Below are 16,867 nucleotides of genomic sequence, written 5' to 3' on the forward strand. Positions count from 1 at the left end.
AGCAATGCCCTCTTTCCTCCTCCCCCACTCCCTAGCAAACAACACTTTAAAGAATTTGACTTTCATGGATTTAGATAATAATACAAGTGGAATCTGGCAGTATTTAGCTTTCTATGATTACCTTTTTTGATTTAGCATAGTGTCTTCAAGGTTTCATCATGTTGTAGAATTTGATGTTTTTTTAATGGCTGCAAAATATTCCATTTTATGTATATACTATTTATTTATCCATTCATCATCCATAGACATGTAGGTTGTTCCTGCCTCTTGGTCATTGGTAAAAGTGCTGCAGTGAACACAGGAGTGCAGATACCTCTTTGAGGTCATAATTTCAGTATTTAATCTGTGGCTCAATTTTCTCACCTGTAAATTGGGAATGATGATTAAATTGTCAGATGATGTGATTATTTATATTTTAAAAATTACACATAAAAAAGTAACAGAAAACTTTGCAAAACATAAGCATAATACAAAGGTTTGCTGCTGTTGTGCACAAATGCAACTATAAGAAAACAATGAGAATATATGGTTTATATATTAACAAAGACTGGCAAGTACCTAAGATAATAAAAGTTGTTAAATATTTAACAAATAAAATTATGTACGAAAAAAGATCTAAATAAGTGGAAAGATACACTCGTTCCCAGGATGGGAAGATCTAATATCAGAGAAATTATTGTTACCTCTGTTCTCTGTCTCACATGGAAGAAGAATTTCCAAGAGGACAGCAGAGAGATTTACATAGATTTATTAGAGTCAAAGACCTCCAGCCAGAGCAGCAAGGAGGGGGGCTTCCAAGAGAGGAAAAAAACCCAAAGAACCTTGTAGCACTGGGGTTTTTAAGTACAATTTCAAAGGAAAAAAAAAAAACAAACAAACTTGAGTATCAAATTGGCATTCCCTTACCAGGTAGGGACAAAACCCAAGGACCTGATTTACAGTCCTTTATGCCATCTAGCTTGCTCCTGATAAAACAGAAAACCCCTCTAGAAGGATTGAGGGGAATCACTACCCCCTTGCTGTTCTCATGGTAAATTTGTAAACTTGGAGATTCCTGTAGAAGGAGGACACTTTGATCTGCTAAAGATAACCTTTTCAGGGAGAGCAGGCATCTCACTATTCCAAATTTCTACCAGGGAACCACCCTGACTGCCTATTACCCATTTGACTCCTCACAACTGGATGTGCTCTGGGAGACTTTACCTTCTGAAGGTACTCATGTACTCTGGAATCCAACAGTTTCACCCCTGGCCTCACAAAGCATCTCCTTGCCTGTGTGCATATGAATGTGTCCATGGACATAATATTCATAGCAGCACAGTACACAATAGCAAAAATCCTGGAAGCAACCCAAATGCCCATCATACAGAGAGTGAATGAATGAACTGTGCTATACAATAGTCAGAAGTAATGAATTACGGCAAGGCAGAACAATATGAATGGGTCAAGTGAAAAAAGTTAGGTTCCATAAATTAGATTCATTTTTTTTCCAAAGATAAAACTAAGTAAAATAAAAGGCACACTTTTAATGAAAGTAGCTGTGTGCAGTGAAACCATGTAAAAAAAACAGCTAAGATATTAGGTGATGGTTCCCTTGAGGGAAGGGGTGCACGTGGTTAGATACAGGTTAATGTCAAGGTCATGTGGATAGGTTCTCAGATACTTAGGATGTTATTTGCAGCAACTAATTAAATAAATAAAGCATGCTATTTTCATTCCAGTCATTAGATGTGTCATGAACCTCAACCTTACAAGGAGTCTAGTATTGGTACCTGAGACCTGTCCCCAGAAATCCATCAGAAAATCATTTAGGATGAAAGAGAAACTTGATTTCATTAAACCATGTGCAAGCTGAGGAGATACAGCCATTGGTACTAAAGAAAAATGCCCTCTGAGAGAAAGAAAAGGCAGAAGCATGGATGGGAAGCCCTCATTCTGGTGGATCGGCTTGCCCTCCCTCCCTCCCTCCCTTCCTATTTCTTTTTAAAGATTATTTACTTGAAAGTTGGAGTTAGAAAGATAGAGAGGCCGGTGCTGTGGCTCACTAGGCTAATCCTCTGCCTGTGGCGCCAGTACTCCGGGTTCTAGTCCCGGTTGGGGCGCTGGTTCTGTCCCGGTTGCTCCTCTTCCAGTCCAGCTCTCTGCTGTGGCCTGGGAAGGCAGTGGAGGATGGCCCAAGTGCTTGGGCCCTGCACCTGCATGGGAGACCAGGAGGAAGCACCTGAGCCAGGCTTCGGATCGGCGCAGCACGCCAGCTGTAGTGGCCATTTCGGGGGGGTGAACCAACGGAAGGAAGACCTTTCTCTGTCTCTATTTCTCACTGTCTAACTCTGCCTGTCAAAAAAAAAAAAAAAGAAAGAAAGAAAGATGGAGAGACAGAGAAAGAAAGAGAGGTCTTCCATCCACTGGTTCATTCCTAGATTGCTGCTACAGCTAGGTCTGGGCTAAGCTGGAGCCAGGAGCCAGGAGCCAAGAGCTTCCTCCAGGTCTCCCACCTGAGTACACAGATCTAAACTCTTGAACCATCATCCTCTGCTTTTCCCAGACCATTAGCAGGGAACTTGATTGGTAGTGGAGCAGCCAGGCCACAAACTGGAACTCATGGGATACCAGAATTGCAGGAAGCAGCTTAACTTACCATGCCACAAGGCATTTTTTAAAAATAATTCATTTAAAAGGCAGAGAGAGAAATGTTACCAGAGAAGCAAAGGGTCCTTGTCTTCATGCAAGAAAGAATACAGGTGTGAGACAGAGTAGTGGAAAGCAAAATATCAAAGTTTATTAGAGTAGGGACATCTGTAAGAATGGATGGGCACCTCTCCAGACAGGACCTGAGAGAGTGTGCAATTCACATTTAGGCTGGGGTTTTTAAGGGGATGGGTCTTGCCTTCCCTCCCCCTCTCCTTCTCCCGAACGAAGGACTTGTTGGTTGTAAATATGAAAAATTCCTTTCTGAGTTTTTCCCCCTGAAGTTATCAGACAGGGGAAGCCCAGCTAGCATCCCCCCGCCTTAGAGGAAAGATGTTTATCAGGCCAGGTAGAAGGGGCAGGACCCCCTGGAAGGTCATCAGGATCCAGGCAGGACTTAAGTGCAGATACTAGGCTGCACCTGGAAGGTTACCGAGTCGAATGGGCAGGACTCCCTGTGGGTCCCGATGGTGTTCCAGGGGCTGTCTAGAGGCTGTGTGTGCAGTGCAAACAGAAAGGGCTGCCAAGTTCAGCTGAGGGTGTCTCTACTTTAGGCAGAGAACAGCAGAGTTCATGGGCAGTCTCTACTCAGCCCATTGTGGCAGGACTCTGTATTGAATTTAGGGCTAGTGTTATCCACTCAGGCTCTGTCTAGAAGGTTCTGGGGTTCACAGATCCAATTAAAAAAATGTATGTGTCTGAGAGTTAGTGAAAGGATTAAATGACTCAGTAGTCTCAAGAGGAGCAGGCCCACAGCTGACTGCTCGATAACTGCTGTCTAGTTTTGCTATGAGTGTTATTGATGAAGTTACCTCTCAGCTATGTGAGGTATTTGTGTTTGGTGCCAATACTATACCCTGGAATATAAACTTCTGCTTGGAGTGTACAACAAGTCAGATCAGGGTCTCAGATCACCCAAATGCACATGCAAGAAGACCATGCTTACACATCCTCAGTCTTCCCCCTCTTTTTCAGGGGCCCCCACTCACTTTCCAGGTCTCTTTCACTGTTCCTAAGAGTCCCTCCCGTACCACCTGCTGTTATGCTGTGGTCCTCATGAATAACCTGGAGTACCTGTAAATCCTTACAGTTTACTGTGTCATGACTCTGGCTTCTGATTTCTCCCTGGATAGGAAATGAAACAGTTGGTGGATTCACCTGTGTTTATACAGAGTCCAGGACAGGGCTTAGCCAAAGTCGGAGTGCAGCAAACAGTTACTGGATACTGGTTACTGCAAACAGATTCCTCGAGCAAATCGTCTGTTAGCACAGTACCTGGCACACACTGATAATAGTTATAGTCACAGTTTTATGTAAAGATACTCATTGGCTGCATGAAGCAGACCCAAATTTATTTCAGTCAGGAAATTAGTTGAACGAGGCCATTGTGGTTTGTTTGTTTTTTTTTAAGATTTATTTTATTTATTTGAAAGAGTTAGAGAGGGAGAGACAGAGAGAGAGGTTTTCCATCCACTGGTTCGCTCCCCAGATAGCCACAGTGGTGGGAGCTGTGCCGATCCGAAGCCAGGAGCTTCTTCCAGGTCTCTCACGTGGGTGTAGGGACCCAAGGACTAGGGCCATCTTCTAGTGCTTTTCCAGGCCATAGCAGAGAGCTGGATCAGAAGTAGAGCAGCCAGGACTAGAACCGGCACCCATATGGGATGCCGGCGCTTCAGGCCAGGGTTTTAACCCGCTGCACCACAGCTCCAGCCCCTGGAACGAGGGCATCGTAAAGATGGCTGCTTTCCATTGTCCCGGATGCTGTTGTGCACCCTTTCTGAAAGGAAAGGAGAGGAATTGCCCTGCCTTTTTAGGGTCTCTAGCAAAATGTTCATGTTAAAAGTTTACGAATGGGGGCCAGTGCTGTGGTGCAGTGGGTTCACGCCCTGGCCTGAGGCAGCAGCATCTTATATGGGCACCAGTTCAAGTCCCAGCTGCTCCACTTCAAATCCAGTTCTCTTCCATGGCCTGGGAAGGCAGTGGAAGATGGCCCAAGTCCGTGAGCCCCTGCACCTGTGTGCGAGACCCAGCGGAAGCTCCAGTCTCATGGCTTCGGATTGGCGCAGCTCCAGCTGTTGCAGCCAATTGGGGAGTGAACCAGCGGATGGAGGACCTCTCTCTCTCTCTCTCTCTCTCTCTCTCTCTCTCTCTCTCTCTCTCTCTCTCTCTGCCTCTCCTCTGTGTAACTCTGACTTTCAAATAAATTAATCAATTAAATTGTTTATGAATGAAGAAGGCAAGGCACATCTCCAGACGGACGTTTGCATGTAGTCTTCCCTTGTGTTTAAGACTTCCTCCGCTGCTTTTAGGAAAGACATAGCATAATGATGCTTCTGTTTCTGACTCAGTAGTTGGTTCGCTTTGCGATTGTGACACTTAACTCCTCTAATAGCCAGCCAAGCAGAGAGGGTGGTGGAATAAAAAGAAAAGGAGTGGCTGAGGATTCCAGGTTCTATCAGGTGAGTTCTGATTCCACCTCTGCTTAAACAGCTTGGATTGTTAGTCACCTCACCTCCTCACCTCCGAGGGCACAATGTTAATTAATTAATGGGCTGGGCTGCTCAATTAAATGATTGTTAAGTTCTTCTGAATGGAAAACTGAACCCTACTGTGCACATGTTTTTCCATTTGCAGCTTTGTATCTGCACATAATTCATATCATTTGGTCTTTCTTTGAAATCTTTTCGTTTTATTCGAAGGCAGAGAGAGAGAGAGAGAAGGCAGAGAACTTTTTCTTCCACTGGTTCACTCTCCAAGTATTTGCAGTAGGCAGGAGTGGGCCAGAGTGAGGCCAGGAGTCTGGAATTCAACCCAGGTCTACCCTGTGGGTAACAGGGACCCAAGTACTTGTACCGACATATGTCTTTGTCTAGGGTGTACATTATCAGGAAGGTGGATCAGAAGTAGATGAGCCAGGACTCAAACCCAGGAATAGGTGCCCCAAGCACTGTTTTTACTACCACGCCAAATGTCTGCCTGTGTTTCATCTTTCTTGTTTGCCTTTTAGAGCCCAGTTGTTCTACCAGCAGTGTGATTGGGTCCTGATAGTTTCTTCCCCACAGTGATTGGTTGAGGTTATTTAAGACGACACAGCCAGGTACTTCCCACTCTGCCTGACCGGCCAGTTCCGGGTGGTGCCTTTGGTGCATTCTGTGGTCTTCCACTCCCCTTTGCAGGTGGGAGAGCTGCAGGAGAACTAAGAAGCCAAATGACAGAACACATGGACCAGCAACTCAGGGTTGAAGGGGATCTCTTCCACATAGTGTGAGACTAAAACATTGTTTGGGCTTTAATTTTCTGGTCCTCAGTTTCCTTAGCTGTGCTTTGAAGGGATTCAGCTGGATGTTACTTTAGTTACCTCGTTGCTGTGCCATTCCATGAATCACACTATAAACCGTACTGGCAGCTACATCTCTCTCTGCTCCTAGACGATTGCTGTTAATGGCATGTGGGTGGCATTGGGGAAAGTCTAATTAGTGAATCATAAATCCTTCTACTTGCCAACCACTGCCAGTGTGTGATCTTCACTCACACTAACCTAGGAGGTGCCTTCTCGTCCTGTATTTTGTAAATACGTAAGCTTAGTCACAGGAATTTGGGTAACTTTCCCACAAACACTAGGGCTGTTAGGTGGCAGGATTGGGGTTCAAATACTTGTCTTTGAGACTTGGGGTGCCCCTTGCTGTCAATACTGTTCTTTCCCATTTAGTGGGAGCTGGCACGCAATTGTAGAAAATGGCAAGGACCTTGGCAGCCACCAGGCTTAAGTGGAGTCATAGCCCTCTGAGAGGTAATTTCACTTCTCAGCCTCAGACTCTGTGGGTCTCCAGATGAGTAACACCGAGTGACTGGTAATGTCAGGGTGGTAATGTCAAATCACATACAGAAAAATGTTTTTGGACACCCATAGGAATTCATTACTAGAAGCTACTGCTATTGGAATTTTTATATATTATATATGATTATATTTATCACAAAAGTCCATTTTATGCCCCTTTTGCAGCTGACGTGTGGTAAAGTGGCTTTCGTAAGTAATAATCTGTTGAATTTAATTAGCTGTGTATATGCCCTACAGATTAGATTATCTGTCTCCCAGTTGTATAGAGAGTTTCCACGTGGATCTTCGAGGTTTTTTTGGAAGAAAATATGACAGTGAGGTTGTGTTTCACTCCCACCTGTCAGATAGAGAGAAGCAGTACATCTCAAAAGACAGGATACCCTCTCTTCTGGGTCTCAGTTCCTCTGTTTTTCTTGTTCTTGTGCAATATTTAGTGATTCACTTGTGTGGCTCAATTTGTAGATGTCAGCCCAATCATTGACTTTCTCAGTGGGCAATAATCTTTTAACTGGAATGCTTCAGTATCTCTAAGAATGGACTCTAATCTGGAAACTTAGAAATGCCATAGGAGACGCTACAGAGCCTAATGATTAAGTTTTTACCTTTAGAAAACTCTATCTTGCACCTCCTATGTTGAAAATATTTTAAACTGTATTTTTAACTTCCATATTTTCAAACTCTCTCTCATTCGCTTGACCTTTATGTCAGAAAACTCCAGCAGTTAAATAGTACAGCCTTCCCATCTTAAGTCCCTATCAATGGTGTGTCTTGAATTTATTGCTTTCTGAGCACCAAATTCATTTATACTATTTTTATGCATGGTATTTGCTATGACTTTAGATAGCTCAAAGGGTTATTTTACGCTTTTTGTTCCAGTTCTGTCTGTAAATTTTACTTTCACAGTGCAGTCAGCAAAACTACTAGGAACCAAAGAGGCACTTTGCTCTTTAAGAAGAAAACTTCTGACTTCTCTAGTTTGGCCAAGCTTGATCCTGCCTCCCAGCTGCCCCTCAGTTACTGCGAGACGTAGCCTGGATGGTGACTACCTGGGGTTTTGATCCTGTGAAAATAAGACTTGAGCTTTTATGTCATCAACTTTTTTTTTTTTTTACAGGCAGAGTGGATAGTGAGAGAAAGAGACAGAGAGACAGGTCTTCCTTTTTGCCGTTGGTTCACCCTCCAATGGCCGCTGCGGCCGGCGCATCGCGCGCTGATCCGAAGCCAGGAGCCAGGCGCTTCTCCTGGTCTCCAATGCGGGTGCAGGACCCAAGCACTTGGGCCATCCTCCACTGCACTCCCGGGCCATAGCAGAGAGCTGGCCTGGAAGAGGGGCAACCGGGATAGAATCCGGTGCCCCGACCGGGACTAGAACCCGGTGTGCCGGCGCTGCAAGGTGGAGGATTAGCCTGTTGAGCCACGGCGCCAGCCATATATCATCAACTTTTTATAGTGTGCAAGAAGAAATCATTATATACATAATAAAGAATTACAATATTCATGATACCTATTTTTCTTTTTAATATTTATATTTTGAAAGAGTTAAACAGAGAGATATCTTCCATCCATCCACTGGTTCACTCCCCTAATGGCTTCAACAGCAGGCCAAAGCCAGGAGCTGGCAGCTTCATCTGGGTCTTCACATGGATGCCAGGGGCCCACATACTTGGGGCATTTTCTGATGCTTTTCCAAGGCCATTAGCAGTGAGCTGAATTGGAAGTGGAACAGCCAGGATCTGAACTGGCGCTCATATGGGATGCTGCTAGCATCACAGGTGGTGGTGGCTTTACATGCTACACCACAACACCAGCCCAGTATTTTCTTAAATTTTGGGCCATCACTGTGGTTTAGCAGGTAAAGCCGCTGCCTGCAGTTGCTGACATCCCATATGAGTGCTGGTTCGAATCCCAGCTGCTCCACTTCCGATCCAGCTCTCTGCTGTGGCCTGGGAAAGCAGTGGAAGATGGCCCAAGTACTTAGGCCCCTGCACCCATGTGGGAGACCCAGAAAAAGTTCCTGACTTCTGATAGGCCTAGTTCCGGCCATTGTGGCTGTTTGGGGAGTGAGCCAGTGGATGGAAGACTTCTCTCTCTTTCTCTCTCTCTGCCTCTGTGTTCTTCTGCCTTTCAAATAATTAAATATTTTTTTAATTGATTTCAAAGCTTTCTTTTCCACTATCCAGTCTTCATCTAGAACTGCATTGTCAATTGGAGTTCTTTAAACAAATCATAGGATAAACATGCTCCTTAAATCATCCACCAGGGAGTAATCCTAATTGGTACAATTATCTATCTAAATTACAATCACACTCTACCGAGCACTTATTGTATCCCAAGGATTGAAAAACATTTTTGCATTAAAATAAACCTTTACTTTCTTTTTAAAGATTTTTTTTTTTTTTTTTTTTTTTTTTTTTTTTTTTTTTTTTAGTTGAAAGTGAATGTTAGAGGGAGAGAAACAGAAAGAGTTCTGCTGATTCACTCCCCAGATGACTGCAATAGCTGGGGCTGGGCCAGGCCAAAGCCAGGAGCCAGGAACTTCTTCCTGGTCTCCCACGTAGCTGTCAGGGGCCCAAGCACCTGGGCCATCTTTCACTGCTTTCCCAGGCCATTAGCAGGGATGCTGGATTGGAAGTAGAGCAGCCAGGACTCCAGCCAGTGTCTGTATGGAATGCCATCGTTGCCGGCAGCAGTTTTTACCTGCTATGCCACAACACTGGCCCCTACTTCCTTTTCTCCATGAAATTTTTGAAGTGCTGTCATGCTAAATTGAGTAAACTTAATTTCAGAAAAGGCATATTATTTCATCAAAGCCATACTCCTATCATGTAACAGTAATAATACATTTTACTTTTTGTTTATTGTATACCGGGTAGTGTATCACATGCCTTCTATAGTCCATCTTATTTAATCTCACAGTATTTTAACAGTATTGTCAGAGTTTCAAATAAGGAAGCCAGTGTTTGAGATGTGTATAACCCAGGTCACATGATAGGTAAGAGGTAAATACCACTTTTAAAAGCAAGTGAAATTTCTGATATTCAGGTTTACTCTCGTGACCACTGATACACTGCTTTCTTACTACTTTAATATGTGAATGCCGTAAATTAGCACTGAGATCTCATACAGTCTCCCAGTCCCACACTGCTGGTATTTATCTATGGGAAATGCCATCAATCTGTTGAAGAGACACCCGCACTCCCATGTTTATTGCAGCACGAGTCACAGTAATCAAGCAAGGGAAACAGCCTAAGTGTCATATCAGTGATGAATGAAGAAAATATGGTACATATATACAGTGGAATACTACTCAGCCATAAAACGGACAGGATTTTTGTCATTTTCAAAACTTGATGGAACTGAAGGTGATTGTTGTATGTAAAATAAGCCAAAACCTGAAAAGTATCCCATGATCTCTTTCATAAATGAACCTGAAAAAGTTGTTCTCGTAGAAGTTAAGAGTATAATGGTGTTTATCAGAGGCTGCGAAGAGAAGGGGGAAGGAAGGACTAGGGTGAGGTTGATTAATGGCTACTAAGTTCTAGGTGTATGGGAATAACAAGTTTTTGTGTTCTGCTCATTAGAGGAGGGTATAGATCATGATAATGTACTGTGTATGTCTCACTAGAAGGATTTTTCAGTGTTTCCACCATAAAGCAGTGTTGAGAGAGAGGTGTGTTTCTCATGATTGGACACTGCACAATGTGGGCACCTTTCAGCGCATCGCATGGTACCCCATACGTATGTGCGGTTTGCATGTGTCAGTTCAAACAACAACATGAAAAATAACTCAGGTCTCTTACACAGAATCTGTTCTTCGTGTTACTCTCGCCCTCTGTGTTCTTCCTGAAAATGGGCATTAGAAACTGAACTCTGTAACCTGGCATCTCTGAAAACCATACCTTTGGTTTCCAGGAGCTGGTCCTGTGTTGTGTGAAGGGTCACCTGGTGTGTGCTAGTCTGTTGGTTTGTGTTCTGGAGGAACATATTCCTCTGTCTTACGCCGCTTTGAGTGCTTTGTTTTATTAACAAGCAGAAAAGTAGTTGATCATTAGAATCCACTTTGTATTTCATTAGAATGCATACTGCTTTTGAGCGAACTTAGCAATCTTCGTGATAAGTCATAGTAGGAACACTTTTTTCCTCTTAGTTTATATATTCTTCCTTCTTCCTTGTAGGTTGGGATAATTCTTCATTATTCCACCCTTGCCACAGTCCTGTGGGTGGGCGTGACAGCTCGAAACATCTATAAGCAAGTTACTAGAAAAGCAAAGAGGTGCCAGGACCCCGACGAACCACCACCTCCACCAAGACCGATGCTCAGGTAGATCTGATGCCTTTGTTGTAACATCTTCAGTATTCTCTTAAATGTCAGTTAAACATTTTGTTTGTCAACATTGACACATAGGTCATCAATTATAACTCAAAAAAATGGAGACTGCATTCTGGGAAGGAAAAGAATGGATTAGAAACTGGGCAACCTGCAGGTTATGCTCCTGCTGTGTGTGTGTCCTGAGTTAGCTTCATCCCACTGGCTTCCTGGCTCATCAGCTCTGAAGTGGGGCAGATTTTACTTCATAGAGCTGTCACTAGGAATGAGTGAGTTACTGTGAAAAACACTTGAACTGATCTGACCACGTAAGAGGCATTAAGAAAATGTTAGCTCTTTTTCTTTCCTTGAGGTCATGTGTTAGAGATTTCCACCTGCTCAAGTTTGTGTCCATGTATTCTCTACAAAAGACACAGCGGAGTTGGAGTTATGTCCTCCCTACCCATTAGAACAGAAGCCTTGTCAGTGGTTTATCCTACCGTAAGAGCACAGCCCTATCAGTGCTGGCTGTGTGTGTTGACCGCCTGGCCCTTGGTGTGTGCAGTCTGCAGGAGAAGGGCTGACCAAGGGCTGCAGAAGGGCTGTAGTCGTGTTAGGTTTTTGGGAATTCCAAATGGAGGCGCCATTAACTTGGGAAGGATCCTGGGCTGTTTGAAAATGCTGAACCACTATCCTGAACCTTGCTTCATGTTCAGGCAAAGGATGGGTGGCATGCCCAATAGAGGAGCCAGCTGAGTTCAGGCTGACTGGCGTCTGGGGGCGTGGTGCAGAGCGGTAGGAATTCAGCGTGGGAGCTGGGTTTGGGGCCTTTGGGGCCATGTTGAAATATGAGTGGCCACCAAAGGCTTAACTAAGGGAGTAACCTGACCCAGTGTCACTTTAGAAGGAAGGCCATGGCAGTAGTGTGGGATGTAAATCTGATTCCTAGACAATAAGGAATTCCCCGGGGGCCGTTGCTGAGGTCGCCGGGAGGGCTGAGGCCAGATTGCTGGCCTGGAGAGGAGGGAGGAGGACACTGAGAGTGTTTCTCTGGGATATGGTCCAGCCAGGTTTAATGGGCATGAAGAAGAGACACATGCAGCTGGCTGCACCTTACCCACTCTGTTAGCTAGGATTCCTCCGTAGATGGTGTTTTGTCTGTTGAGGAAACTCTGCAGGGAAAGTAGCAGTGGTGGATGAACACAGGGCAGGGGGCTCACCAGTACTCCTGGTGCCAAGTAGACCTTTTTGGAGCTTTAGGGGTCAGCAGACAAGCCGAGCTAGACACAGTGGTGAGGCAGGACACGCTGCCAGGTGCGGCTGTTGAAGCTGTGATCATGAACTAGATCCTCCCGGAGAAGTGAAGAAAAGAACAGTCCCTGGGCCACTCCTTGGCTTCCTGGCTTGGCGGTGAAAGATCAGGGGAAGAAATGAAAGAGAAGCCCTGAGAATGTGTGTGTTATCAGCGTGAGAATGGGTCTGGGAGGGGAGTGTGCTAGAGACACAAGAGGTGGTGTTTTTCGGGTGACTGTGCTTTCCTAGGGATTTGAAAAAAAAAGTCACAAGAGGTTAAGGAAAAGGCTGTGTTGGCTTCAAACATTCTCACAGTGATTCTAGGATGGGAGCCCCACCCTAGAGCTTGTGGACCCCTTCCTCCCCTCCCTCTGTGCTTGTACCAAAAGAAACTACAGCTGCACTGCTGTGTGGAAAGAAGTGGGCCAGGGTGGAGAGTGGACCAGGGCTGGCCCCAGCTGGCTGCAGCCAGAGCACCTGCAGCCTGATAGTGCCACGTGTCCTGGAGTTTGCCACTGAAGGGAGAGAAAAAGAAGGTGGTGGTGCAAGCTTGTAGAAGGATGGGGAGACTCAAGCTTATGTATAAGCTAAGAAGAGACATTGCAGAAGAAGTTTTGAAACCCACAAAATAAGAGTTCGTTGGTAACGGGAAGTCTCAGAGGGGAAAATGTTGGCAGAGGGAGTGGCAGAACCCGAGATTGTTTTTGGAACAATGGCCTTCTTTTCAGGCTAGACTAAAATGTGAATTAGTGTGGTAGGAAGAGGGAGGAGGGAACATCTGTGCAGCACGAGACGGGGCTGTAGATCCATCAGTTTTCAGCAGTACTAACAACAAACTTAAGGAGAAACAGTGTGTGGAAGAATATGCCATGGACGCTGCCGTTATACAGCACGTTCAGGACTGGGGGCCTTGTCTCAGTAGGAGCGAATGCAGGATTGAGATTCTGATGGTGCCCTGGGGGATCCAGCTGGGCCGAAGGTTCTTTTCAGGGAGAGCAGAAATCTCAGAGGTCAAGCTTTTCTTTACAGTCCTGATCACCACTCTGTCTCCTTCAGTTCTTACTGCACCTTGCGACCTGTGCCTTCCCAGCTGCTCCGGCAGGCAGGGGGCTGCTTCACCCTGAAGGTGCGGCATCCAGATACCATCCTTGTCTTAGGATCGGTTGGCCTGGGGTAGGAAACAGTGATCGGTGGTCCTACAATAACCGGGCTTAGCTGAGCGCTGATCAGTAACTAAAACAACATTGCCTGTCATGCTGTTCCTGGCACCGCAAGGTCTCAGTGCCTCTTGGGTCATGGCCTGAATTTCCAGTTCATCAGCTGAATCAAAAAGAAGCCAGTTCCTCATAAAGTTACAAGGAGCCCTTCCTGCTCCTCTGTGGCTCAGCACTGCTGTGCAAGTCCACAGGGTGGCAGCAGCTAACCAGGTTTCCTCAGCTCTGAAACTTCCTGGGCCTGTGCTTTCAAAGAAATCCAAAACAAAACAGACACATGCTATTGCTAAAACAAAAACAAAAAACCTGCAGCCTCCTGCATATAACGCTCAGTATGTTTTTGGAATAAAAGTTTAATAATCTTGCAAAGAATGTCTTAGAACATAATAACACACAGAAAAATCTGGCATAGACGGACATTCACTGCTGTCACTCCTCCTAGGTTTTACCTGATCGGTGGTGGGATCCCCATCATAGTTTGTGGCATAACAGCAGCAGCCAACATCAAGAATTACGGCAGTCGGCCAAACGCACCCTAGTGAGTATTGTATGTTCTTTGTGTACCTGGCCCAGTTGCTTCTGTCTGTTTTTGTTTAAGCATCTTTAGGCACCACCGGTTACTGCGCAGCATCTGAGCTGATTCCCTGTGTTCTTTCCTAGTTGCTGGATGGCGTGGGAACCCTCCTTGGGTGCCTTCTACGGACCGGCCAGCTTCATCACTTTCGTAAACTGTATGTATTTTCTCAGCATATTTATTCAGTTGAAAAGACACCCCGAGCGCAAATATGAGCTTAAGGAGCCCACCGAGGAGCAGCAGAGGCTGGCGGCCAATGAACACGGTGAAATAAATCATCAGGATTCCATGTCTTTGTCTCTGATTTCTGCATCGGCGTTGGAGAACGAGCACACTTTTCACGCTCAGCTCCTGGGGGCCAGCCTGACGCTGCTCTTGTATGTGGCTTTGTGGATGTTTGGGGCCTTGGCCGTATCTCTGTATTACCCTCTAGACTTGGTGTTCAGCTTCTTTTTTGGAGCCACCTGTTTAAGCTTCAGTGCGTTCATCGTGGTTCAGCACTGTGTGAACAGGGAGGACGTCAGACTCGCCTGGACCATGACGTGCTGCCCGGGACGGAGCTCCTACTCGGTGCAAGTCAATGTACAGCCCCCCAATACCGGCGGCACGGCCGGCGAGGCTCCGAAATGCATCAACAGCAGCGCAGAGTCTTCGTGCACAAACAAAAGCGCATCGAGCTTCAAAAATTCCTCCCAGGGCTGCAAATTAACCAACTTGCAGGCTGCTGCGGCTCAGTGCCATACCAATTCCTTACCTTTGAACTCCACTCCGCAGCTTGATAATAGTCTGACGGAACACTCAATGGACAACGATATCAAAATGCACGTGGCCCCTGTTGACGTTCAGTTTCGAACGAATGCACACCCAGGCCGGCACCATAAAAATCGCAGTAAGGGACACCGGGCAAGCCGACTCACGGTCCTGAGGGAGTATGCCTATGACGTCCCGACTAGCGTGGAGGGTAGTGTGCAGAACGGCCTGCCTAGAAGTCGCACAGGCAACAGTGAGGGGCACGCGAGGAGTCGGAGAGCTTACCTGGCCTACCGTGAGAGACAGTACAACCCGCCCCACCCGGACAGCAGCGACGCTGGTAGCACGCTTCCCAAGAGCGGCAGGAACTTTGAAAAGCCCGTTTCAACCAGCAGTAAAAAGGATGCATTGAGGAAGCCAACCGCAGTGGAACTGGAAAGCCAGCAGAAGTCGTATGGCCTCAACTTGGCCACTCAGAATGGACCAACGAAAAGCAGTGGGCAGGATGGGCCCTTACACGGGGTCGATAGCACTGGCAATGTCAGGACCGGGCTGTGGAAACATGAGACCACCGTGTAGCGCTCCTGGGCTTCCTAGGCAGAAGTTGATATGAACTGTGATATTCACATTCCTTTAAGCTCTAAACATTGGAAAATAGACGTTTACAGCCACCTGAGGAATTCAAATCCATTTTGAATAAATTTCTAAAGTTTGGATTTCATTTGTTTTGTATCCCCAAATTGTTGCCTTCCCCCCCTTAGAAAATTTACAGAAAACCTTGAAACCATTGTTTTAGTTGTCAAAGCCCCAATAGGACAATTTTGGGAATCCAAAATGTAATGACTTGGACTCTGTACTGTTGAATTAACATTTCAAGCTTGTATTTAATATAATAAATAGGCATTTGTCATTTTGTCTGTTTTTCATTTTTATATTTTACAAGACAAGTGTTCTATTTTAGTGAAATTTATGCTTTGAGGTATTTTAAGGGTAATTGTACATAAATATGTGACCAGATAGATTACATGGTTACCAGATACAGCATATGTAGAAGTACTTTTTAAAAAGTTCATGGATTTCTGAGTTAAAAGATAAATTGATTTTAGTATGAACATTTTTTAAATTCATGCATAGTTTTTTCATAATACTCATTTTCCATCAAGTTTTAGATGACTTCTTATAAATCAAAGTGAATTTTAGATCGATATGTTTTGTAAATATAATTGCAAACAGTACAGAATTTTGAAAAGTTCTCCTACAGAACTTTTAAAAGTGGAAATGCCTAAAAAACTTTGTCCAAGTTGCATCATTTTGCCCTATCACTTTGATTGTATTAGTAGTTTCCAACACTTCTGTGACTTTTCACTGGTTTATATTTGAGTTTTATTTCCTTACTCATTCTTTTTGTTGGGTGTGGAGGGCCAACCCATATGTTGCTTTTGAATCTAAGTGAAGAGCTGCCATATAAGATTCACGTTCACTCATTCTGGACTTTACAATTTTGGCTGTTATGTTGCCTTTTATTTTGTCCTTAGAATGAAGTTCCTTAGGTTCATGCTAAAGTTCAGGTCTTTAATTTCTATTCCAAGGGTAAAACCAGCTCTTATCCAGATGTTGTCCCGGGTCACCTACACGCCTCTGACCCTCCTGTTCCCAGTCCTCAATCTCAGTGGGATCCCCAGTTCCCTATCTTATGCATTATAACACCAGAAAAATTGACACAGCTTAGATCTATTTTCAGCAGAACTAAAAACTTGAATCAAATCAGATTCAAAAGTACATATTCAAGACACGCTAAAAAAGGCACGGCTTAGCTTGAGAAACCTCAAATCCTGAGGGATTAGCTGCTGGTTTACAGAGAGCAGTTCTCAGAGACACCGTGAGATGTTTAGGGTACATGTTCACTCCTCATTAGGTGACTGCATTAGAAATAGGTTACTTTGCTTTGCAAGAATATCACAGAGTTCTACTGAAGCTTGGTGTTTTTTTTTTTTTTAAAGATGATAGTTGCAGAGACAGTTTTGGTAGTAGAAATATGGCAACCAATGGATAGATTTGCTATTTGTGCTCGTAATGTGCTTTGTTATTGTGTGTGGAGGATGGTGTTTACCGATGATTACCTAATCAAGCATGGACTAGATAATTCTTAACTCCATTCTTACTACACGTACTTACGTTATTTTGTACTGTTGTATTCGCATGTT

The 16,867-nt window shown here is 44.7% G+C and overlaps 1 protein-coding gene across 1 annotated transcript in view; it reads left to right on the forward strand.

Moving 5' to 3' along the window:
- Positions 1-15,566, forward strand: part of ADGRA3 (adhesion G protein-coupled receptor A3) — a 136,962-nt gene extending 121,396 nt beyond the window's left edge. Inside the window, exons 17-19 of the mRNA XM_062213349.1 lie at positions 10,702-10,847; positions 13,782-13,877; positions 14,000-15,566. Coding sequence (XP_062069333.1) covers positions 10,702-10,847; positions 13,782-13,877; positions 14,000-15,242 — 1,485 coding nt within the window. The 3' untranslated portion in view covers positions 15,243-15,566. The remainder of the gene's footprint in view (positions 1-10,701; positions 10,848-13,781; positions 13,878-13,999) is intronic.
- Positions 15,567-16,867: the final 1,301 nt, after the last annotated feature.

Source organism: Lepus europaeus, chromosome 16, assembly GCF_033115175.1.
Source record: "Lepus europaeus isolate LE1 chromosome 16, mLepTim1.pri, whole genome shotgun sequence".
Classification (NCBI taxonomy): domain Eukaryota; kingdom Metazoa; phylum Chordata; class Mammalia; order Lagomorpha; family Leporidae; genus Lepus; species Lepus europaeus.